General features: G+C 42.0%; 3 protein-coding genes across 8 annotated transcripts in view; all 3 read left to right on the plus strand.

Annotated features, from left to right (window-relative positions):
- The window catches only part of POU2F3 (POU class 2 homeobox 3), a 74,845-nt gene extending 72,718 nt beyond the window's left edge, over positions 1-2,127 (plus strand). Inside the window, exon 13 of the mRNA XM_076002590.1 lies at positions 1,269-2,127. Within this exon, the coding sequence (XP_075858705.1) occupies positions 1,269-1,308 (40 nt within the window). The 3' untranslated portion in view covers positions 1,309-2,127. The remainder of the gene's footprint in view (positions 1-1,268) is intronic.
- Positions 2,128-7,273: 5,146 nt separating this feature from the next.
- TLCD5 (TLC domain containing 5) lies at positions 7,274-14,803 on the plus strand. Of its 2 annotated transcripts, none has more exons than XM_012773519.3 (3): positions 7,274-7,350; positions 9,573-9,772; positions 11,495-14,803. In XM_012773519.3, exons 2-3 carry the CDS (start codon positions 9,574-9,576, stop codon positions 12,031-12,033), a joined length of 738 nt encoding a protein of 245 aa, XP_012628973.1. In that variant the 5' UTR covers positions 7,274-7,350; position 9,573; the 3' UTR covers positions 12,034-14,803. The 2 variants fall into 2 exon arrangements, with proteins under 2 accessions (XP_012628973.1, XP_012628972.1); XM_012773518.3 differs by lacking the exon at positions 7,274-7,350 and adding an exon at positions 7,384-7,503.
- A 2,642-nt stretch (positions 14,804-17,445) lies between these two features.
- ARHGEF12 (Rho guanine nucleotide exchange factor 12) overlaps positions 17,446-25,309 on the plus strand; it is a 149,148-nt gene continuing 141,284 nt past the window's right edge. For 3 of the 5 annotated variants that reach the window (XM_012773507.3, XM_012773512.2, XM_012773510.3), the window contains exon 1: positions 17,446-18,372. In XM_012773507.3, the coding sequence (XP_012628961.2) occupies positions 18,341-18,372 (32 nt within the window). In that variant the 5' untranslated portion in view covers positions 17,446-18,340. The remainder of the gene's footprint in view (positions 18,373-25,309) is intronic. The other 2 variants (XM_012773509.3, XM_012773511.2) reach the window with 1 other exon arrangement.

Here is a 25,309-nt window from a genome sequence, read left to right on the forward strand (position 1 = left end):
GGAACGTGGGGTAGGGGAGGACAGAGTAGAGAGCCACACTGGACTTTATCCCTAGGGAGTAGGGATTTTAAAAAGAAGCTTCAGCTAGTGAGCAGTCCTGGCAAGGAGCTGATGTCAACAAAGCCAAAATTTCCATCCTCACTTTGAAGGGTGGAAATTTCCAAGCACTCTTGTCAGAAAGGGCCAGGTCCTTTGCTGGGCTTAGGAGTGCTCCGCTTCTTGCCAGGGACCCAGTTCTCAGGGTGTTCTGATGCGAGTCTGGAGCTTCCGCACAAAGAAAAGCCTGGGCTTCAAGAGTGGCGGACATAGGGAGAGAGGGAAGTTGTGCCACCCCCTGCCTCCTGCCCCCACCTGCCATGCAGTGGGGACAGCAGCCGCCTGGGCCTTAGTTCATGAACCAAAGAATCTACTCTAAAAAGTATTTTGAGAACTTATGCCTTGAGGGAGAGAGGCTGCCCTGATTCAAAACGAAACAGAGATTGGAAAGTTAGGCGATAGGTTATTGACCTAAGCTTGTCGGAAGAGATAAATTAACTTGTCCAAACCCAGGCAGTTCAGCAAAGCAGCAGCTCTTATTGGCCAATTGTTGAATAGCCCTAAGAGTTGGAGCTCCTCACCTATCCCCATGGGGAGAGATAGAAAGGGAAGGAGGTTCAATGGAGGGGGAGAGAGAGAAAAATATATAATATAATAATATAATATATATTATATATTGGTAGCTTTAAAAAATTGTTTTGAAACATTCACATACCACAACATTCATCATTTTGAAGTATACAGTTCAGTAGTATTTTGGGGTTTTTTGAGACAAGAGTCTCACTGTGTCACCCTGGCTAGAGTACAGTGGCATCATCATAATTCACTGTAACCTCAAACTCCTGGGCTCAAATAATACTCCTGCCCCAGCCTCCCAAGTAGCTGGGACTACAGGTGTACACCACCACATCTGGCTAATTTTTATGTTTTTTGTAGAGACAGGGTCTCACTCTTGCTCAAGCTGGTCTCAAACTCCAGGCCTCAAGTGATCCTCCTGCCCCAGCCTCTCAGAGTGTTAGGATTACAGGCATGAGCCACCACACACGGCCTGTTCAGTAATTTTTAATATCACTATAATCACAAGGTTGTACAACTATCATTGTTATCTAATTCTGGAACATTTTCATCACCCCAAAAACAACCCCTACATCTCTTGGCAGTCACTCCCAACGCCACTCTTCCTGAATCGCATTAATAGCTTTACGATTGACTTGTTTCTTTCTTCCTTCCAGATCTTGGTACCGATGGAATCATCCCACCTACCTCCACTGAGACCAAAAAGTTTCCCCTAGTCCACCCTGCCCTGTATTGCCCCCTGGAAGGAAGGGAGTCATGCCTGCTCTCTCTATGGACAGATTACTTTCAGAAGAGTGAAAGAAAATCCCCATTGTCAATGAACCCAAACTGTTACCTTCTGCAGGAGCAAGGGCCTCCAGAGATCCAAACTGTGATTGAACCATGTTCTGACTTCTAAATTGCTCTTGAAACACATAACCCCCTCCTCGGAGTTCACCATTTTCACCTTCCTTGCCTGTGACCTTACTTTCTGGTTTCACATACTTTACACGGCTTCACTGTGGCAGCAGCCTTTCAGAGAAAGGACTTCTTGCTGTTATTCTCCAACTCATCTGTGGGCTTCTGGGGACAGCCATGTGCCTGGTGTATCAAACTACCAGAAGGCGAGATAATGGTTTTGACTCTGAACTTAGCCACACTCCCTGAATTGATCCCCAAATCTGTGAAAACATTTGAATCTGATATCTCCACCAAAGCCTTGATGTTTTCTCTGTTCAGCAAAGTTTTCTGACTGAATCTTCATTTCACCCCATTTTCTTTTTAACCTCACTCCCTTTTCTACATCCACATGCATTCGTCCTTGTCCCTAGGCATGTTGCTCTGCCCACCGGGGTCTTCTCTCCACTCACATCTGCCCAGAGCTCGAGAGCGCTTTTTTCTCTCCCTGTCTGTGTTTCTCCTTACCCATCTTCTCTCCTTTCTCTTGGCTGCAGGAACGGAAGAACATGAGAGCAAACACACAACAATTATGCTAGCAAAATACGTGTATATAGCCCTTTCCTATTTTTGCATTATGTTCTTTTCTCCTTAATGTGGAATTTTCCAGCAAAATGTTTAACTCAGGTGTGAATTTTGAAGACATCTCTGTAATATTTTATCTTCTTTTTTTTTTAAAAAAAAAAAAAAGAAAGGAAAAAATACCAAAGTGTGAAATACTGTGCTAACTTCCACAGAGTTCCCACGTGGGCTGGGAATCTTTGTTCACTTTTTTGGGAATGTTATCAATAGAGTCTCCTTCTTTGTGGGCTAGTGTGTAGAGATGTAACAAGAACCCATTCCAGAAATGGTTACTTTTTTTAAAAAAAAAAAAGACTACATATCCAGGAAACTGGTGAGATTCAAAGGAATCTCTGTGTTCCTAAAGAAATTTGTATAGTGATTATAAAAACTATTCCACTGTTGATAAGAGGTTTAGATTATTGTTCTGTACCTTTTTGTTATGGAGGGGATGTGAGTGCATACAATGAGATGGGATATGGAAAAATGCTTCAGGTTGGTTCATTAAGTGGATTAGTCCCCACACGTATGGCTAAAGATGCCATATGTTAATATATAGGACCCTGTAGAGTTCAGAGTTCTTACTCTTTGTGATGGGACGACCTTGAGGGCAGACTAGGCAAGAGATTGGTTTCCTCATTTTGGAAGGAAGAAAATGGTGAGTGTTTAAGGCGAAGTCATTTGGAGATTGAAGAGCTAGAAGCCGAGGTTGATATCTCATAGCTCAGATATCTCAAATGTCAATTACTCATCATTTACAATGGAAAGCAATAAATATCTGAGGCAAAGGATAATTTGGCAATCCTATATATTTGGCTTCAGCATGTGTTTTGACTTTTGGCAAGGAGGTTGAGGGGCAGGGAAGCTATCCTTGTAGATTTTCTTAGATTAATACAAATCTAAAATGTTACCATTGCCGAGTTAACATTGACCTGTGGGAAACAGGGCCCCTCAAGCATGTGATGGGAAAAAACTAAAATTGGGATTAAACATTTGTTTCAAATAATAATATCCATGTGGGCAACCTATACACAAATAAGAGGTAACTGTTCCTGATGCTTGAATGGGGCTTATATTCAGTCTCTTATTTCATGTCATGACGTGGAAGAAGGCCTGTTGGTAGTGGTTGCTTTCTCAAGATCTAGTTAAAAGGGGCTCGGTGTGCAGCAGAGATAGAAAGTAGAGCCTTTGGTGGTAATTCAAGTATGCAAAGGGACTACTCCACAAGCCATGGGCCCATCTGTGCATATGTCTGCACACACACACACACACACACAGGTGTGCATTCCCCCTCGTGTACTCACGGATGCCAGAGCTGGCCCTTTCCTACAGCAGTCCTGGCTACCTTGACATCCTGCTCAGGTGAGTAGTGAAAATTGATCCCCTGCCCCGTCCAAAACTCTGGTTTTCATACATTCGCCTATGGTCTTTGTGAAAGAAATAGAATTGTAGCCTAATTGCACAGCTTCCAGTAGCTTCCCTTGCCCATTAACTTGGACAGTTGCTGAACCGAGTCAAGCCTGAAAGTGAGCACAGATTCACCTTTATGTCTGCATGATTCTGTAAAATCTATAGTTCCAGGGAAGTTTAATGGTAGCTTGATTAGCTGTTTCAGCACATAATTAGGGACAAGAAGGAACATCTAAGGGCAACAACCAGTAATTGCCAAGGGAGGAAGAAAAGGGAAAAAAGATCGTTGTTGCTGGTTTTCAAATTTTCTTTTGTGCTCTGATGCTTAGCTGACACAAACCTGATGGGCCCAGCTGTGGGTTCTTAAGACAAAGTAAAGACTTTTGGTCTGATTTAGAGAATGAGTTTATTAATCCCAGGACTCAAATCAGGAACTCTGCCCTGAGCCCCTGGGTTTTCAGGGCGTTTTCCTTCCTCCACGTGCAGCCTGCATGCTCCTGTCACATCACACTGTCTCTTATGCTTCCTCCCTGTGTAGGGGGGAGCCTCTTTGAAATGGACGCTGTTTTTTTTGTTTTTTGTTTTTTTCTGTATCCTGTGCCTAACATTGTGGCTAGCACATAATAAGCAATTCAGATTTTAAAAAATGGGCCAGGTGTGCTGGCTCACACCTGTAATCCTAGCACTTTGGGAGGCTGAGGCAGGAGGACCGCTTGAGGCCAGGAGTTTGAGACCAACCTGGGCAAGAGCGAGACTCCCATCTCTACAAAAAGTATGAAAAGTTAGCTGGGCATGGCAGTGCCCACCTGTCGTCCCAGCTACTCAGAAGGCTGAGGCAGGAGGGTCGTGTGAGCCCAGGAGTTTGAGTTTGCAGTGAGCTATGAGGAGGTACCACACGCTAGCCCATGCAAAAGAGATCCTGTCTCAAAAAGAAACTTTTTTTAAAAAATGGAATTCTTTTTTTCCCCTCTCTAAACTTCTAACACCCTCCGCTGAGGTAGGAGCTGTGAGTACATGGGAGCACATCACACATCTGAGGGAAATTTTAGTTGCATGGAGGGAGGCAGCATATCGCGGGGATTAAGGGCATGACCTCCAGAGTCGTACTGCCTGGGTTTGTACCCAGCTCTGCCTCCTACTAACTGTGTCACCTAAGGAAAGTCTTAACTGCTCTGTGCCTCAGTTTCTCACCTGTGAAATAGGATAATAGGTCCCATTCATAGAGTTGTTAGGATTAAATGAGTTTATATATGTAAATGCACACACACATAGAGTGCTTCAAACAATGCCTCTTGGAACAATGGTACAATATAGCTATTACTTGTGATCGTTGATATTATTATTGTCATTGTTATTAAAGTAACCTGGTGGACAGTTTCCTGTTCCCTGCTGTCCTCCAGCAGCCCAGAGCTTTTCTGGGGGATGCCATTGTTGACAAGGATCTGATTTGGTGGAACAGGGATTGTGGCCAAAGATGTACACATTAATAAAATTTAATCCCAGCTAATAAAAACTTGAACTTGGAATCCCAATCACCCTCAGATAAAGGCCCAATATCTTAGGAAGAACTGGCACCTTCCCTTATCCCCTCAGCCTTTAGACTCCTGAAGGTAAATACTCTGTTCTTTTGTGGAAATGATGGCAGCAAGGGGAAAGTTGCAGATTCAGATACTAGAAGGAAAAAAAAAAATACTGCAACACAAACAAATGGGGAAAAGGTTGAGATTTGCATGCTATCCACTTACTGAAACGGATCCTTCTGTGTTTTCTTTCTTTAGACTATCATTACCTCTTATCTGGTCTATCTCAACACAAGTGTAACAGGTCCTCTCCGATTCATATTACACTGATTTTAGTTGAGTGGCCCTAGAGCTGGTGTTCTCAACTTTGGCTACACATTGGAATCATGCAGGGAGCTTTAAAAATTATTGATATCCACACAAAAATTCTGATGTACTTTGTTTGGGATGTGGTCTGAATATTAGTTTTTTTGTGTTTTTGTTTTTTTTAGAGACAGGGTCTTACCCTGTTGCCCAGGCTGGAGTGCAGTGGTGTGACCAGAGCTCATTGCAACCTCAAATTCCTGAGCTCTAGTGACACTCCTGCCTCAAAATCCTGAGTAGTGGGGCTACAGGCATGTGCCACAATGCCTTTTTTTTTTGGTAGAGGCATGGTCTCACTATGTTGTCCAGGCTGTTCTTGAACTCCTGAGCTCAAGCCATCCTCCCACCCTGGCCTCCCAAAGTGCTGGGATTACAGGCATGAGACACTGTGCCTACCTGGCATTGAGATTTCAAAAGCTCCTCAAGTGATTCTGCTGTGCTATCAAGGTTAAGGACCACTGCCCAAATGTGTACACAAATCACTGGGGATCTTGTTAAAATGCAGATTCTGGCTTAGTAGGTCTAGGGTTAGGGTCTGAATCTGTGTTTCTAACAGGCTCCCAGGTGATACCGATTTTGCTGGTCCATAGACCATACCCTGGGTTCAAGGGCTTGGAGAGCATGATAATATGATTCCCTAGCTCTATAACAACATGGAATTTCTTTTATCTACATAATAAAATGCCTCATCCTGGGATTTTAGACTGGCAACAGAGGCATTTATGGCCCTCTAACAGCAGTGGTTTTCAAATGTGATTGATCATCTGAATGACTCTTGGGTAGGTTTTTGAAAATACGTATTCCTGGGTCCCACACCAGACCTGCTAAATCACAATATTCAAGGTGCAGCCCACCCAGTGTATTTTGAAAACGCTTTCCCAGTGGTATAGATGATCGACAAGCTTTAGGAACTACAACACGCTTGCAATATAGTTTTCCAGGCTCATTTTCCATTAATTCAACCAAAAAAACATTATTGCACCTGTTTCATACCAGGTACTAGAGAAACAAAGATGAAAACAGTGTCATCCTCACCTTTGAGGAGTTGGCAAGATAAATGACCATAACTAGAATATGTACTGTTTCCCAGACATGGTCTAAACACTCATACCTCTGCTAAAGGTCTTCTTTTGAGAATGCCTGGGTCCCTCAGCACCCTATCACTGCCTGTGTTCATCAACCAAGCCAGACCCTCTTTATCCCACTTGTGACTCCATACTTCTCTCTTCAAACTTACTCTGCTTGATATTAAAATAGACCCAGAGGAAGAGAAAGGACTTACCCAAAGTGAAACAATAGTTGACATTTATACAGTGAGTTGTATGTGCCGACCATTGTTCTAAGCGCTTTATATATGTAATCTATATATAGATTATGAGAGAATATATATAATATATATATTATGTGAGAATACATATATTCTCACAATACCCTTATGAACTGGGTTTTATTATTATCCCCATTCTGAGGATGAGAAAAGGGAGAAACAGAAAAGTTAAGTAACTTGCCCAAAGGCATACCAGGCAAGGTTTACCCTTAAGCCTATGCTTTCCTGCTAAGTTGGTGACAGGGCTGAAATTTAGAATACTGTAACTTCTCATCCTCAGGCCTGAGCACTTTCCTGGTTATCAGTTATTTGTGTGCCTGTTTCACAACTCAGATTCAAGTATGAGGGCAAGGACGATGTTCGACATCTCCCACGGTGCCTAGTTAGGGTGCAAGCACTTAGTAGGCGCTCGATAAATGGTTATTGGATGCGCTGTCCCATCAAGGGGAGAGGAGGAATGGGTATTAATTTAAACCGACAGACAACGACAGATAAACCAGAGCAACGGCCTGTAGGGCCCACGTCACCACTAGATCCCTTCTCGCCCGCCCCCCACCCCGCCAGAAGAAGGAACGTCCGGCGCCCGGCTCCGGCTCTGCGCTCCGTCCTCCCGGCCAGCAGGTGCCCCTAGACCCCCGCTCCTCCGCCGCCGCCGCCGCCGCCGCCGGCACCGCCTCGTCCTGTCCCCCGCGCTGCGCCGCTTCCTGTTGCCGCGACCCGGGCCCTGAGCTGTGGGCGGCCGGGCGCCCGAGGCCGGCCGGGGCGCTCCGCTAGGTAACAGCGGAGTGGGCGGGTGGGCGCGGACCGGCCGGCCCCCGGGGGAAGGAGGCGGGCAGACGGCCGCCTGGCCCCGCAGGGAGGGGGCCTCCTCCGGCCTCCGGGCGCCGCGGCCTCCCCGCGCCAGGCCGCCGGGCCCGGGATAACGGTCTGCCTGGCCCGGGCTCGCGGCCGGCGGTCGCGGCCCTGCGAGACGCCGGAGGAGGCTGCCGCTCGCCGCCAGCCACGCCTGCTCCGAGGCCGGCCGGGAGCCAGGGGGCCGGCCCGGAGCTCCCGCCCGCCGGGCTGCCCTGGGACGGGAGGAGCCGGGAGAGGAGCCCGCCCCAGACTTTAGAGCTGCGATGGCCATCCAAATACCCTGCCCTGCTTTGACAAAACCGAGAGCAAAAAGCCGAAACCCAGACACGGAGTTCCCAAGGTCACAGAGTTGTAGCTGCCATTTACAAATGTCTGTTCTTTCATTTGTTTTTAAATGGGCCACTGTTTCCTCCATTCTGCCAGGGAATTAGGATTCAGAGAAGAGGACTCTAAAAATACTAATCGGCATATCCAAATGAGCTGATCCGCATTACTGGCCAGTGACCCTGGCATTTAAAAGAGAAATAAGGGAGGGCAGTTCTTTTCACTCTAGGTACTTTGTATTTCTGTCCCTCACTATGAAAATTGGCCTAGATGTTTTACAAAATTTATCTCAGAAATCCATGTCAAAACTGGACCAGACTATAGAGTTCTTAAATCCTTTTCCCTTTCTTTCCTTTCCCTTTCTCCCTTCCTCTCCGTCGTCCTCCCCTGTCCCTCCTCCTTCTCCTCCTCCCTCTTCCTTTTATTTTTTATTTTTTTAGAAAACTGAGGCTAAACTGAGGTTAAAGTGATTTGGCCCCACTCCTACAGCCAGATAGGGGCAGAGACAGAATTGGTACTTGGGTCTGTTATGAACACCTACCATTTTCTTGAATGAAAATCTGATTTCAGATGAAGGCTATACAGAACTTGACCTTCATAAACCCCTTTGTGGATAGCATTCTCAGGAGTGGCTTGTGTATTGAAGTGTGTTGGTCCACAGATACTATTTCACTTGTTGGAATAGGGTTAAGCAATAAGTGTAGCCATGCGGAAAATTCCTGCTGAGATGAGACAGATATCTGAAATGTTTTTGACTTTTTTTTTGTACTTTCAATAGAGGAGCTAATGAATATTAATCACTATTGGTCATTTTTAGATTTAAATCCTGTATGACTAAATTGACTCAGTTATACTTGTTCTTGTCCTAATGTAGTTGTCACTAGTAAAATTCCAAAGTGTAGTTTTCTGACTTTGTTTCATTTTTAACTGAATAATTACCTTAAAACTATTTTTATATTTCAACAAAAACTCCCCCTCTTATGCCTCAAAATCCTTCTGCTTTCTCCCTTGGTAAATCTTTGAGTTGGATTTCAGAACCGAATAGGACTAGGATTTTTTCCCCCTTCCAGGAAGTCTGGACTCTTTTGTTTTGTTCTATATTTAGATTTACCCCAAGTTTCAATTTTGACTGATAAACCTGTGACTCAAATCCAAACCTCAGCTGAATTTAGTATGGCTTAAAAACCACATTAAACTGCGGTGTGTCATGTGACCTCTATCAGAAACCAAAGTGGCGGTGTTCTGTTTTTTTCATGATAGCTTCTCATTGGGATTTTTGCAATTCAAAGACATTATCTAATACACTGCTTTATTATGCATGTATTGTTGTCCAAGGTCAGTCATCACTGGAGGGTTGTTACTGACATTTACTCATCATAAAATGTGATGTTAGACAGCCTACCAACACAGAATGCAGTCCCTGGTTTCCAGTGTACAGCTTCTACCAGTTGCCAACGTGTTATCTGTAAGGAACATGGAGTTATAAATATAGCTATACTTAGATACAAGATGCTTGGCTGTCCAGATAAGGAGAAAGTATTTCAGTAAAAGCAATGTTTGTGTGCTATTCTATAGTAGAAATGAGGACATTTACACATAGTGACCCAATGCTGTCTTCTTACAGTGCATCCTTTGTTTTTCTGGTTTTGGTCTTTTCATCCTAGGATGGCATTAGCTCTGTGTCTGCAGGTGCTGTGCAGCCTGTGTGGCTGGCTCTCGCTCTATATTTCTTTCTGCCGCCTGAATAAGCACCGAAGCTATGAGTGGAGCTGCCGGCTGGTTACTTTCACCCATGGAGTCCTCTCCATAGGCCTCTCGGCTTATATTGGCTTCATTGATGGCCCATGGCCTTTTACTCACCCAGGTAGGTAGGAGATGGTAGGGGATTATTTCTTAGGGAATTATGATTTGGGGGTAGTCTTAGAAGGATGGGACTTTTAAACAGAATTTGTACAATATTGAAGAATAATTCCCATTATAATTTGTATTATAGTCTTCATTCTTCATTGTTAACTCTGATATTGCATATGTCACCTCTTGTTTCTGTTTTTCATAACTCTACTTTTAAAACATATATATTTTTTTGAGACAGAGTCTTGCTCTCTTGCCTAGGATAGTGTATAGTAGTGTCATCATAGCTTACTGCAACCTCAAACTCCCAGGCTCAAGCAAACCTCCAGTCTCAGCCTCCATGTAGCTTGGAAACTACAGGCATGTGCCGCCACACTTGGCTAATTTTTCTATTTTTTTATAGAGATGGTGTCTCACTGTGTTGTTCAGGCTGGTCTTAAACTCCTGGCCTCAAGCAATCCTCCTATCTCAGCCTCCCAAAGTACTAGGATTATAGGCATAAGCCACTATGCCCAGCCTTAAAACAAATTTTAAATTGCTTGTTATTAATACAATTTAGTCAATCAGAAGTATACAAAACATATAGCCAATATCAACATCTTCCCACTACCAACCCCAAACAGGTACAAATAGAACTATATTTTATAAATTCTTTTGGTAAACTATAATAGTTACTCAGTTGTAACTCAAAGGACATCATCTTTCCATGTCTATGTAAAAATGATAAGATCTTTGTCCTTTTTAATTGTTCCATGTTATTGTGTTGTATGCATCTGCTATCACTGATTTAACCAATGCCTCATTATTTTGGGTAGCTATACTAATTTTTAAATCACTAGATGTGGGAGTGTTACTTCCTTGAGTATGCAAAAATTGCACCCCCTGGGTACAAATGTTGGCTGCCATCACAAAATACCACATATTGGGTGGCCTAGAAAACAGAAATTTATTTTCTCACAATTCTGGAGGCTAGAAGTCCAAGATAGAGAAGGTGCTGGTAGGTTTGATTTCTTCTGAGTCCTCTCTCCTTGGCTTGCAGATGGCCACCCTTCCACTGTGTCCTCACATGGTTACCTCTGTGTGTATGTGTGTGTGTGTGTCCTTCTTAAAAGGACACCAGTCATACTGGATTAAAGTCTACCCTAATGATCCCATTTTAACTTAATTACCTCTTTAAAGGCCCTTTTTCCAAATACAGTCACATTCTGAGATATTGGGGTTTAGGGATTCAACATATGAATTTGGGGGATGGAGGATACAGTTTAGCCCATAACTCCCCTTAGAATCATTTTTTTAAAAAAACTTCCTTAGATTCACATATTGAGCTTCAGGCTTTTCCCCAAAACTGTTGAACTGAGATGAAATCAACTCTTAAGCTTTGTGTTTTATATGAAGATTCTTAATGGTTCCAAACCTGTCAAGTCCTTGCAACCTGTGTTCTTACACATGTGAACACACTTCTGGGGTTCTTTCCAGAGTCTACTTTCAGAAAAGGTTAGTGCCACTAGTGTCCAATAATTGGACCCATTAAGCTACGAAATTAATCTGATGTTCAGGACAGAATGATTCAAGAGTCTGGAAACAGATCTTTAGCTGGTTTAAAAAGCATGTGCCTGCCATTGTTTTTGTCGTCTTCACTGATTCAGTAAGATTTGAAAGACAGCAACTTAGGATCCCTATGTAAAGTAGCACTATTCCTAGTCACTCAATTCGTTTCTGTCTTGGTTTATTTCAGGCTCTCCTAATACACCCCTCCAAGTTCACGTTCTTTGTCTCACCTTGGGCTACTTCATCTTTGACTTGGGATGGTGCATCTACTTCCGGTCAGAGGGTGCCCTGATGCTGGCCCACCACACACTGAGTATCTTGGGCATTATCATGGCCCTGGTGCTTGGGGAGTCAGGCACAGAAGTCAATGCAGTCCTCTTTGGGAGTGAGATTACCAATCCCTTGCTACAGATGCGCTGGTTTCTCCGTGAAACAGGGCACTATCACAGTTTCACTGGAGATGTAGTGGACTTCCTCTTTGTGGCTCTGTTCACTGGAGTGAGGATTGGTGTAGGAGCTCGCCTCCTTTTCTGTGAAATGATCTCACCCACGCCCAAGTGGTTTGTGAAGGCTGGGGGAGTAGCCATGTATGCTGTGTCTTGGTGTTTTATGTTTAACATCTGGCGCTTTGCATGGAAGAAAAGCATCAAGAAGTACCATGCTTGGAGAAGCAGGTGGAGTGAGGAACGGCGGCTAAAACATAATGGACATCTCAAGACACACTAGCCACGACTTGCTTCAGATCATGGATTGGGTTAAGTCAGCCATGGGAACCAGGTTGGAAATATGGCTGTTATGGAATTACATTTAAACTTAGGTTTCAAAAAAGGGCTAAATTTATTGATCAATTTGGTCAGTCTTCAAGCCGAGCATACACCAGTATTAAAACACTAACTTCTACAGTGGCACAGTTGTAGACAGAGAGAACACTCAGTGGTAGCTGGGAATAAGTCAACTGTGAAGTGAGAACTACTGGCACTTTTTTTCATTCGCGGTAACCCTGGGTCCTCTTGTCCCTGGGAGCTTTGATATTCAGACAGAAAGGAACTCGAAAAAGATTAGTGCTATTTATTGGTCCTTCAAGAAGTAATTGCTTCCACAAACAGTTATTCCTGCTTTCCGTGTAGCAATTTATGTAAGTCCATCCCATTTACTATAAAATGAGGGACTGTCAGGAAGACACATGCCTTTGGCAAGGAAGAGGGGATTGGGTCTGAAGGAGAATAGAAAAGGATGAGAGTTGAAACTGTGGCAATGGTGAGGGGGTCACTTACTGAACCTCCCTATACCAACTCTGTTGGAGGTCCCCAAGACTACCCCCAGGTTTTGTGATTCACTAAAGGACTCAGCATATAGTCATGAATAGCTTTGGTTTATTATAGTGAAAGGATACAAAGAAAAATCAGCAAAAGGAAAAGCTACCTGGGACAAAGTCTGGGGGAAACCAGGTACGAGTTTCCAGAGTCCTCTCCCAGTGAAATCACACAGGAGAATGTGCTCAGTTCCTCCAGCAACGATTTGTGACAATGTGTGAAATGGTTGTCTACTGGGGAAGGTCATCATAGACAGACTTGGTTCCTAAGGTTTTTACTGGCGACAGGTCATGTAGACAGACTCTGCTGGGCACATAGCAAAAGTCAAGACTCTCAAAAGGAAAGCAGGTATTAAGCATACACCATACTGTTTGCACAAACAGTTTAGGCACAGTGAGCCAGTCTTATCAGTTAATGGTGGGAAGTCTCCCAAAATCTAACTTCACAGATGCCGGCTAAGGGCCAACCTTGCAAGCAGGCCTTTTTAAGGATAGCAGTTGAGGCCTGCTGTGTTAACTCTTTTCTGCACAAAAACCATAGAGCTAGGGGTTTGGATTCCAGATAAATGAGGTGTGGGTAGATTTACTGAGTCCTGCTATACGGGTTCTGCCCTACCAGGAAAACTGTGCCAGTTCTCAGGGCTTTTGTGCATTAATCTCCTAGGCATTTGAGGCTATGACTAAATTCCATAGGGATTTACCATGTGGATTCCACTGTGTTTGAGATGGCAGTTCAGGTTTCAGCTCTGTTGTACATATTGCAAACTAGAGCCAAAGACTGTAAAGTGTGTACTGGCCTCAGGATGATGAGGCTAATTTTTTTTTGTTTTACTCTTTTCATTTCAGATACATTCCCTTTTAGTTTTTCTTCTTTCTCCTAAAAAGGTGCCACTCCATGGACAAACTAATATGATAAGGCCAATCTTGGAAGGAAAAAAAAAATTCTTAGTGTGATCTTATCTAGTCCGAAGTAGGACAAGCAAGAATAGAAGCTTAGAATAAGGGGTTAAGAGTCGAGAATTCTTGGGTTCTTTTAGCTAATTTTGCTACTCACTTGCCAGATCATTTGGGCAATTTGTTTATTCTCTGCCTCAGTTTAAACCTGTTGTGAATGAATGAAATACCCTGCTGTGTATTACAAAGAGATACTATGTGGCATTTTATTAAGGGAAGTCTTCAGGGCTTTTATGAAAAAATGATTATTTATGTATTTATTGTTTATTTATTTATTTATTTTTACCATGTTATTTAGACCAATAGTGATTGATTAGCTCAGTTGGTGAGCAAGGGTGTGGTGCTATTGAAGTCAAGGCTGAAGGTCAGTAGGAATGTCAGGCCATTCTTTGGTCACAGGTAATATTAAACTAATGAGTGGCCTTGAAAATGGATGTCATTAGCCACAGAAACCAGGCATGAGGGAGTAAACTGTAAAGTCATCACTGCTAAGGGAAAAGAAACTTTAAAGGCATGTTACCAATGGGTGTTTAAAAATGAGTGTCATTTGTTTAAAAACATTTGCTGGGCATTGAAATAATCTGACAGCAGCATCTCTTACGTCTTTTCTTTCTATGATCAGTATCCCTAAAATACTGGTGAGCTTCTTTCCAACAAAATTGTGATCAAAGTAGGATGCTGGAGAATGCTGATTTTAGCAAAAGCCTAGCAGTAAAGAGTGGCTTGGCATATGAGCTTAAAAAAAAAGAAAAAGCTGGCTCTTGAATTTTGGCACGGTGCAACCTGTTCCATACCAGACAAATGAATAAGCTTAATCTGGTACCAATTCTTTTCTCCCTTACCCCTTAGAAGTGAAGGGATTGCAGATCTTGCTGTTTTGGGGCACTCTCATGGGAATGTACATAGGTTTTTTTGAATGATGAGAAACCTGAATAATTGATAAGGGGAAGGGAATCCCTCATTTCAGTTTTTCTTTATGTTGTAACTCATAGCTATGAAGAAACATCTGAGAGAAAAGGATGAACTGAAGATGACTCAGCAGTTAAGATGCTGAGTCTTTACACCACAGGTAAATGAAGGGCTAATTAATGTGTGGTCTGCTCAGACAAAATGAAGTACTCATTTGCACTTGGATTACTATGTAATAATAACTAACGCTGTTCAAGAAGGATTTGTATTTCAATAAGATTTGTACTAAATTTTATAAAAGTAAAACAACTTTTATATAAATCCAGAGTCTGTCTTTATATCTTTATTGGGATTTTGCCAATAAGTTAAAAAACCAAAAAGCATTTTGGCTTGTAGAAATGTTAACCCATATTTATATGTACCAGTGAAATATCTCTAATTTGCTGTTTATCATCAGTCATTCCTATTTTTTTTTATTTTGGGGCTAACAGTTGACATACAGAAAGGGAAAGAGAGGGAAAGAACTTGATTTTTTTTGCCAAAAGAGAGGGAAAGAACTTGATTTTTTTTTGTTGTTGTTGTTCTGCCACCTGTTTGGGCAGTTGCATTGAAAATGATGATTTGGAGCAAGTTGACATCAGAAACATTATCTGAAGACAGCCAGAGTTCCTGTATTCAGAACCATACTTCCAGCGCTTAAAAGAGTCTGGAACACATAGTAGGTATTTAATAAGCATGGATGAGATGATGAGAATGTGGTTTAGAATAACCCCCACTGGAAACCTACTGAAAGACCATGTCCAGTGGATTGGTCACCAATGTCACTTTTCTAGGGCAAGTGCCCCTGGGGAGGGTGTTCTACCTAGATTGGCTTAATTCTTTTGAAGGCACTCTACAGATTGAGCCTTTAGAACAATTTAGCTACTGGCAGCTGTAAGGAGGCTTTCAGGGGATTTTTTTGTTTTAATCATTAATGCTTTGTGGGTGACTATAAAGATTTTCATCATTTAAAAAAATTGGTTCTGGAATGAATAACCACTGGATTAATTCAATCCTTTGCTTACCATCTTCAGAAGCTTTCCCACAGCAAAATGCCTTCTTTGCTCACAGTTAGAACCTTGTGTCTGTTTAAGTTTGGAAGGATCTTGAAATCAGCTTGCCAAGAGGTTTTGTATGCAAGGAAGAGAAGGTGAATTAGGAAACGTTCCCAGTTTGTTTTATTCCTGAAGCTTAAGTGTGGAGGCATTCTTGAAGGAAAGAGGGGAACTCATTTTAAGATGCATGATTTGATGAGTCATTGGGTCCAATTAATTTGATACACTGTAACATTACTAGAATAGGGGAAAATAGGATGATTTAGTACGTTTGGGAAAGAATTACTAAGCTTGGGGATAAGGTTTGCATTTTGACCATTGTGTACAGATGAGTGGAATGCGTTCTGGTTATACAGACAACAATTTAACTGGGAGAGTCTTCAGGATAGAATCGTCATGCTAGGATACACCAGCAGGTGGCAATATGTCCTGGTCTGATCATTAGGAAAGTGGCTTGGAACCCTAATCCACTTCTATTCTTTCCAAAAATAAACATTACAAAATTAGCTGGCTGTGCCCCGAACTTAAAAAAATCAAGCAATAAAGAGTCATCTTTGGCCTCTGTTTATCTTTTCCTTTTTTTTTTTTTTTTTTTTTACCCTGTCCTAACGTCAGCCCTTAGCTCATGCATCTATTTAGGGATAATGATCCTTTCATTAACTGTTGTGGAATGACTTTTAGAAACAGCATTGTTAAGAGGTAATTGTTTCCTCTCTCCACATCCACCGTTTATTAGATTTGATTTGCTACTTGATTTCCACAAAATGGCTGAAATCCCTTGCCACCCACACAGGTTTAAGCTCCAAAGTCTGAAAATAGTTGGATAAAAGGGATAGCCGTTTGCAGGCAGAATTGGAGAACGACATTGTCTGTAGTACTCAAATTGCCACAATACTGAATTAGTCAATCATAAAACTAGATGGATATCTAAATCTCTCTACCCAGTAGAAAAACAAAAGCCGAAAAAATATTTGGGAACTCTTCAGAGAGAACTGTAATGCTATTTACTAGATAAATACACTTTGTTTTCTTCTCCCATTTCTTTCCACAACGAGCTTGTTAAGTCTCTATGGAAAGCACCATACTTTCTCAATTTGGCAAATAATACATTTCATTTTGCCAAGGCAGCCTAAAAGCAATTATTTGTACCAAGAAATCCTGGCTCCCGTTCCCAAATCGTCTTTCCCTCCAGCCTTACGCGCCTCCCTGCTCCAGCCCACCCTCGTCCTCTCCGGGACAAGGCCAGCAGGTGCCCAGGTGAGCGACCAGCGCCAGACCTCTCTGTGCTGGGGTCTGCTTCACCGGGACGCTGGCCGGGCTCTGGACCTGAGCTCGCGTCCCCGCGTCAGAAACACTCGATATGTGTTACTGGAAAATACGGAGAACAAGTACATTCCCTGAAAGAATAAAAGTTTCCAGGACAAGGCGGGCGCGTAATTCCCAAAGAGCCTCTCATCCACCAACTCCTCGGGATCTGGGGGTGCTCTCTGGCGGTCTCTGGCGAAAGCTTAATACAAGCTACACGCCTAAGTGCACAACTCCAGCACTCACGGGCCCCTGGGGGTTGTGGGGTGGGAGTCCCTCGGCGGCCGGTTCCCACCTCCCTCTGCCCCGCAGAACTACTTTTTCGCTCCCCCAACCACGGCTCAGCGGAGGCGTCCGCGCGGGGGCGGCGCGCACCAGAGGGCGGCGCGCGGGACAGCGGGCGCGGGGCGGCGGAGGGATCCCGGGTGAGGCGGCTTCCCGAAGTCAGAGGGGAGGAGGCCAAAAAAGTCGGCGGGGGAGGGGAAGAGCGAGCTCGCGCTGGACGCGGCCGGGGCCGGGAAGGCAGAACCGGAACCGGAACCCGTGCGCGCGCCCGCAGTTGTCGCACGGCCCCCACCGCCGGCGGCCTCCTCCGCCGTCCACGCGCGCTCCCGCGAGGGCCCCCAGGACCCGGCGAGCCAGCCCTGCGCGGCGAGTCACCGCCGCCGCCGCCGCCGCCTCCGGGGCCGAGGCTTCCAGGCCGGGCTGGACTGGGATCTCCCGCCCCTCGCAGAACCGCCGCCTACCGGAGCGTCGGGGAGGAGCCGCCGCCGCCGCCTCCGCCGACTGCGGAAGAGTCCGGGCCTCAAAGGGATGGGGAGCAGCCCGCGGCGCTGAGAGCCGGGTCCCTGTCACCTCGGGTTGCGCGACCCCCTCCCCGGCGGCCGCAGCTCGTCCCGGCGCGCGGAGCCTGGTGGGGGCGACGGGGAAGACGAGAGGGGTCCCAGGGCCCGGGGACATGGCACCGCGCGGGCCCGGCGCGGGACGGCCCGAGACGCGGCAGAGGCTGCGGCCACGAGCAGCCGGCAGCCCCAGATAGAGAGCGGGGACGAGAGGGCCCCGGTCCTGCCGCGGCGGGAGACTCCCGAGGAGGAGCCGACACCGTCCCTGAGCTGATCCCGCCCCAGCCCCGGAGGGATTCCCGGGTCCCCTTCCCACGGCTCGCAGACTTCTCTCCCTGAGGAAGTTTTCTCCTTGTGCCTTCTGGAGGATTTATCATTAGCTCTGGGACTCGCTTTCTGGCTGACTTTCTCAGGGTGTTTTGGGAGATCAGTTTTGCTCCAACCCGCACCCCTTGACCCCTTCCAATCGGATGTTCTAGATGACTGCATGGAGTTTTGAGTTGGACTTTTGTGTCCCTGACGGAGTTGGGCCTGATCCCAGAGCGCTCGGGGTGGGGTGGAGGTGTTACTGTAAAATGCAAGTTGGATAAAAGGAGGACCTCTCGCCAAGGGCCCCAATGAGTGGCACACAGTCTACTATCACCGACAGGTTGGTACGAAGTTCCTTCCTCGCTTAGCCTTCCTGGATTTGGCCCGACCTCGCAGGAGAGTCGGTGACTGTAGATTGCATTTGGCCAGTGAAGTTAGTTGACAGGCATAGGAAAGAGGGTTGTTTCGGAGCTATGCAATTAGTCTAGGGTTGCTGCCAAGTTATCCATTTGATTGAATTTGGAAATGTACTTGCCTGGAGAGAAACTTTACCCGAGATTTTCAGAGAAGGGATAGGTAAAACCATGATTGTGGTTTTCTGTCTGTAGTGTTCATTACTATTCTGTACTCATCTTGGAACCAGAGGAAGGTCATTTTGGGTGAAGGTCAGTGCCTGAAGACGGCGGGGTGTTGGTGTTATCTGTCAGTTTTAGTCCTGTCCTGTAAGTAGTACTTTAGACAGTTGCGTTTTAAGAATTTGTCTTTGTGAACTTAAGTTTGAGCCTGCTTGCATGGTGATTTGTGAACTTGATATCTTTTAAGGTGTTATCCTGCACAGTGTTTAATTATTATCTAATAATTTTCCAGAATGTTGACATTACCCGTAAATCACAGGCTCTCGCTGGAGGCAATATCCAGGAGCTGAAAGAAATGAGGGAAAATCATGGGGTTTGCTTTTAATTACTGTATTTTAATATTTCATTTTCCAGAAATACTTGGCGTTTAAGTGATATGAGACCTCAGCATAGTATAAGCGTGGCAGGTGGATTTGTTGAGTGCTGTGTTTGTCCCTTTACAGTACTTACCAATGTTGCATGGTGGTGTGTGGTGAATTAAGCTAGATCTTAATATGTGGTTCCCTTACTCTTAAGAGCTATTCTTTTGAATAAGTTAAGCAATGAGAGCATATTCGTTCCTTTACCACATTTCATTTCATAATTTAATTATGACACTGCACTAGTCCCAAATTTTAGTCAGCTTGCTTTATTTTTAAGTCAGCCTTCAAACTATTACATTATAAGAAATAGATCAAATAACTGAATCTAGAGGGCCAACACTGATGAAAAGTGCGACAATAGTGCTCCTGCAGAAAGTAATAATTTCCTAATAATAGTTTCATCCAATTGTAAGACTCATTTGTTGATTTTAAAAGGGCCAAATTCCATTATCATACCATAACAGCTACTCCAGAAACAGAACTTCCTCTTCCTGTTGATGCTTTCCAGTGTCACATGAATGTTCACATAGAAGATTCCATTAAGTATTTAAACTATTTATATTCTTTGCATGTTCTTTAAAAAATGGGTTTTCACTTTCAATAAAATAATTTTTAATTTTTCCAAGAGTACAGGTAACATGCATAGCAACAGTGGTTATCTTGCCTTCATCTAGTTATCCCCATTTCTTTCCTTTCAGGGTGTTTTGCTTCTGAGAAATCACTTTCAAGAGTGTGTGGATAATTTGTTTTCCTGGTTCATTCAATTCTTGCCCTTTCTGTTGAGCCTGTAGACAAGAAGTCTTACTTGGAACTAATGTAATATTAGTTTTCATTGCGATACTGGGTCTGTTTGATTTGTAGAAACAGAACTTAGGATCATGAACTCATTCCACACAAAAATCACTTGAAAGCCCTCAAGTAATGATTTCTCTTTAGCATTGCTTCTCAGAGGTTTTCTTCCTCTTTCCATTATCTTGGAAATAAAATCTTGGGATGTGTCTTTTTTATAAATTAGATGGCATGTAAACATTCAATAAGCATGCGATTATTGAAAGTCTGTTTATTCCTTGCCAGGCACTGTATTAGGCACAAAAGATTAAAAGATGAGTACTTTAAGATTAATCTGCAAATTGGTTTGCAGATTGGATTTTTTAACTGGTTCAAATGCTGCCTAATTTTATGTAGTTTTTTAGAAAGAAAAAACTTAGCTCCTTAATTTAATAAACACTACTGAGACCTGTTTCTTAGGAATTTATTAATAGGTTCTTTTTAAATGAGAATTATTCTTATTTGACCACTACTTTTTCTTTAAGTATATTTTATTCTGTAAATATAAAGCATCCATTTGCTCTTTAATAGAGTAGTTGTTCCTGATTTGATTATATGTTAGGGTGAAATCTGGAAGCACTGGTTTAGTATTATTTCTATGCCAGGGTGCCTTGACAAAGTTATGAGTATAGAATAGTTTCTAGCTTTCTCTTAGCCCTACATACCTCTTTATCTTTTCTCACTAACTCGAGTGCACTCTAGGTATATTTTGCTGATTGTAGAACTATTGGCAAATTAACAGTGCTAGCATAGCCTTTTAGAGATCCTTTCAAGTTTGAAGTACTGTCTGTGGTATAGCTTTGTTTTGTAGAGTGTGCAGAATCACCAAGCCAGCTGTGTGAGTTAGAGTTCTTTCATTGTGGTGCTTCTGACTACAGAGTCTGTCCTCAGTTGAAATCAGACTAGCTGGTTTTGGGCGTTGTTCTGTTTTGCAGTTTGTGGCAGGCGACACATGGCTGAACAAGATAAGAAGGGTTTTATTCTTGTGTTAGGGACGTGCTGGGACTGGGATGGAATTCAACTATGTTTAGGCTCTGATTGGCCACTTTGGATACTCAGAACTGTGTTATATCCTGTTATTATTTTGCAGTTAAATCAACACATTCACTAACTCTCTTTCTCTTTCTCTTCTACTCAGCCCCTTCCCCTTTTCTTAAAACTGAAAACTTAAAACGTTTAAAATTTTTTTATTTTTTAACTTTAGCCTTTCTGTGGCATTTGAAACTTAAAAATCAAACTATGTTTATGTTTGGTATTGTTTTTGTGTAATATATCTGAACATCTTTTAAAAAAATCTAAGCAGTGTATGAATACCTTCTAGTCTCTTGCTTTGTAACTTCTGTGAGACCCGGAGACTAGTTTCAGTGTTTAGAATGAGCACTTCAAAAATGGTAGAAATGTCTGATAGCTGCTTTTCAGTCTGCATTGATTGCTGCATTCAGTCCTAAAATATATCCCAATTGTTACCAATCCTAGATGTCTTCTGTCCCAGAGACTTGAGGGATCCTGTGGCAATTAGAATTTCTTCTGAGAGGTAGAGAGGAGAGAATGCTCTTCCAATGGACTCAGTAAATGATTTCAGTACAGATTCTATAATAGTGAATTTTCTGGGACAATATAGGCAGGAAAGTTATAAGGATCTTTCTTTAAATAAATGGAGTTTTGTTTTTCCTGGGCTTTATAGATTTCGTTGTTGTTTTAGATTTATAGATAAATACAGATTTTGATATAATAAAAATTTCTTAACACTCAATTCAGCTTCAGGCTGTTTAAGCAAACTTAAAACGAGTGTAGAAACCTGTGACTGTGTATGCTATACCCAGTAATTAGCATTTTCATTCCTGATACTTTTTCTGCCACAATTGCTATACACTGCTTTTGATTAAAAAAAAGAACTCATTATTTTCAACATTGTGTGAGTCATCTATTTGTAGGGTGGAATTATTTGTAACATTTTCTTGTAAAGTCAGTCAATTAATAAATACAAAATTGAAATTGGGACTAAGGATTACAGTGCTAGAAAATTAAGTATTATCTTTGTCTTTTCTTTTAGTTGTTCAGTGTAAAATCTTGATTCATGTAGGTATGCAATAGTACATTCACTTGTACAGTTTTACATGAGTCAACATGTACAGTCTAAATTTTTTAAAAAGCACAAAGCTATAGTCTTCCTGACTAATGGTACATTTATAATATGTTCATATTTGTTTAGTGAGATGACAAGAGAAGCTTTGAAATGTTTACAAAGATATGTTGACCTGGTGATACCACTTAACACATTGGTAGTTTTCAGTTTGTTAACATGTGTATAACATTTAGTTGACATGTAGGTTTGTTTTTTTTTAGTTACGTTTGAGTTTTAAGTTTAAAAAATGAAATTTGAGGCAAATTTTGGAACCCATAAATGGTGGTGAATTTTTACATATTTTTTTGTGGCACATAGTGATTCCAGGGAAAAACAGTTGGAAAATATTTGAGTGTACATAGGTGTTTGCCTCTTCTAAAAGTCATCCAGAAATGGGTATGGATTGCCTGCTGACTGATACGAGTTACAGAAATAGCAGAATATCATAATGGTTCTCTAGAGGTAATTGAGGTACCCTTTTGCATCATGGTTGTCTGACATTATTAGAAATGTTTCTTATCTATAATTGCTTATTTCCTAGAAATTGACCATGCCACATTTTTTTTGGAATAGGAAGCTTCATTTGGTCTTATCTGCAAAAACTTGGTTTTGATGATGTTTTAAAGCTTTATTTGAAGACATGCTCCTTTCCCTTTTAATAATTAGGAGTTTTCAAAATAATGCTATTTGAATTAGAAGTCTAAAATCAGCAAAATTATAACCATTTTGCTTCTTGAGTAAAATACCAAAATATATGTAATGATATCCTATGGTAGTTTAATTCTTTAACATTTACAATATTTCCAGTTTAGTGTAAGGCAGATCATATTGCCATCCTTTACACTTCAAGGTAATTCATAGAGTTTAAGTTAAGATTATTAAACTGGAACAGACAGACCCAAGATTTTAGCCTAGATTTTCTGGCTCTCAAGTCCCTCATTTTTTTTTCACTTTAAATTATTTTCTTTCTATGTACTATATATTATTTCTGTATATTATTTTTCTGTCCTACTTTCGTTAGATAACTTTCCAACTTGGCCAAGTCAGAGTTTTTTTTTCTCTTACAGGATATCTTCTAGTACCTCATCCATTCTAATTTTAAATATCTCTGGAGGATAAAGCTTCTGTCACTTCCTCAGGAGACTGAACAACAATCTGATCTTATAGTCAGGAAGTTTTTCCTGATTTTTAGCTCAAACTTTTCTTTTAAGTTGTCCTGTTACTTGTATATACTTGCTGTACCAGGCTAAATAATGCTCTCCTCCCATTTTATGTTTATGATTGTAAAAGGATCAGATGGTTATCATCCACATTTCCCATTCCCTTATTCTTTGCTTAGCCAAGTTGTATGTTTTCTGTTATCTATTGTCTAAAAATCAACCTGTCCCTCTTTTTTTTTTTGAGACAGAGTCTCACTTTGTTGCCCAAGCTAGAGTAAGTGCCATGGCATCAGCCTAGCTCAGAGCAACCTCAAACTCCTGGGCTCAAGCAATCCTTCTGCCTCAGCCTCCAGAGTAGCTGGGACTACAGGCATGCGCCACCATGCCCAGCTAATATTTTCTATATATATTAGTTGGCCACTTAATTTCTTTCTATTTATAATAGAGATGGGGTCTCGCCCTTGCTCAGGCTGGTTTCGAACTCCTGACTTCGAGCAATATGCGCCCGCCTCAGCCTCCCAGAGTGCTAGGATTACAGGTGTGAGCCACGGCGCCCTGCCCAACCTGTCCCTCTTAATATTTTATGAGCTTTTCCCCAGTTGCTCTCCTAGTGCAAAAACTTTTTTTTCCCTTTTTAGTTGCCCTCCTAGTACAAAATATGGTATTCTGCATTTTATCTTGACCTTCACTTTTCTTTTAGATAGTTTGCAGAATGGTGTAAGAGATGTCACAGTCAAATGAAACAAACAAATTTATACACAAACAGCATAATTACCAAATCAACTAATTAAGCAATTAATCACGTTAAAAGGCTTCTTTACAAAGTGATTCTTTCAAATATGAATACCCCTAATGTAACAAATATTACCAGTTATGTGACAAAAGGGTAGGGCCCAGAAATACTAAGTGTTAGAAGCTATTGTTGATTAAAAATCAGTCAGAAGTGAAGATAAAATATCTCTAAAGTAAGTGAAGAGATGGGATTGTAGCCTTAAAGTAAAATATCTGTTGTAATATTGTAAAGTACATCTGGAAGTTATTTTTTCCCCAGTGGTTTTTCAGTCTGTGTTACCTTAAATTGTCATTTTTTTCCATTTTTTTGTTTATTAAGTTTTACCTTATTTTTTTGGTTTCTTCTTATTTCCACATGTTAGTGAAAAGAAATAGGCCTACAATGCTTAGCAGTATTTTTTCCAGTAAAATGGACTACTGTTAAAATTGAAATAATATTTTACTTTTTTTGCTAGTGTTTTTACAAGAATTGTTACTAATGACAAGAGACAGTCATAGAAAAAGTGCATATTTAAGTTATTATAAAATACATAAATTGTAGGCTCTTCACTATTTTATTAGTAGACCTTTTTCTTTGGTACTGATTTAGTTTAAAATTATTTAAGTAGATATCCTTGCTCATCTGTATTTTGCTAGTAATATTATAATTTTGGAAACATGTCAAATTTAGAGCATTTTACTTTTTCAGCTTAGCATATCTGGAAGTATCAAGATAGCCATATATGAAAGTTGCTTAAAAGACAGTTTCTAACTCCAAGAGAAGTCTGTGAAGCTAGGTGCCTGGAATAATTTTCAGCTTTTTGATTCTGTAGAGGCAATACGTAATGGTGCCGAAGGTCAGAGGCTATGCCTGAATTGCATAAGCGCATGTTGTTGACTTTTAGTAAAAGAAGAAATGCACTAAGTTTACCTTATGGAAACTAGCACGCACCAGTGCCGCTGACAGTTTAGATTCATATCAAAATAGGATCTTTTACCAATTCAAGTGCTGAGTCTTGGTTTTTGAGATCATAGTCACATGACTGACCTGGGTGGCTTCCCAGTGTAGGGACAAGTAGATCTAATGTCCAATGAAAAATTAGGTTTGCTGTCTTGGGACTGTAACAATTCATGGAGAAATTGGAAATATATAAGAAAACATGATTTAGTTAGTGCTTACAATTAGCCAGTTGTCACACTGCATTTTCTTTTCTTTTTTTTTGAGACAAGAGTCTCGCTTTGTTGCCCAGGCTAGAGTGAGTGCCATGGCGTCAGCCTAGCTCACAGCAACCTCAAACTCCTGGGCTCAAGCAATCCTTCTGCTTCAGCCTCCGGAGTAGCTGGGACTACAGGCATGTGCCACCATGCCCGGCGAATTTTTTCTATATATATTAGT

This window comes from Microcebus murinus, chromosome 4 (genome assembly GCF_040939455.1).
Source record: "Microcebus murinus isolate Inina chromosome 4, M.murinus_Inina_mat1.0, whole genome shotgun sequence".
In the NCBI taxonomy this organism is placed as follows: Eukaryota; Metazoa; Chordata; class Mammalia; order Primates; family Cheirogaleidae; genus Microcebus; species Microcebus murinus.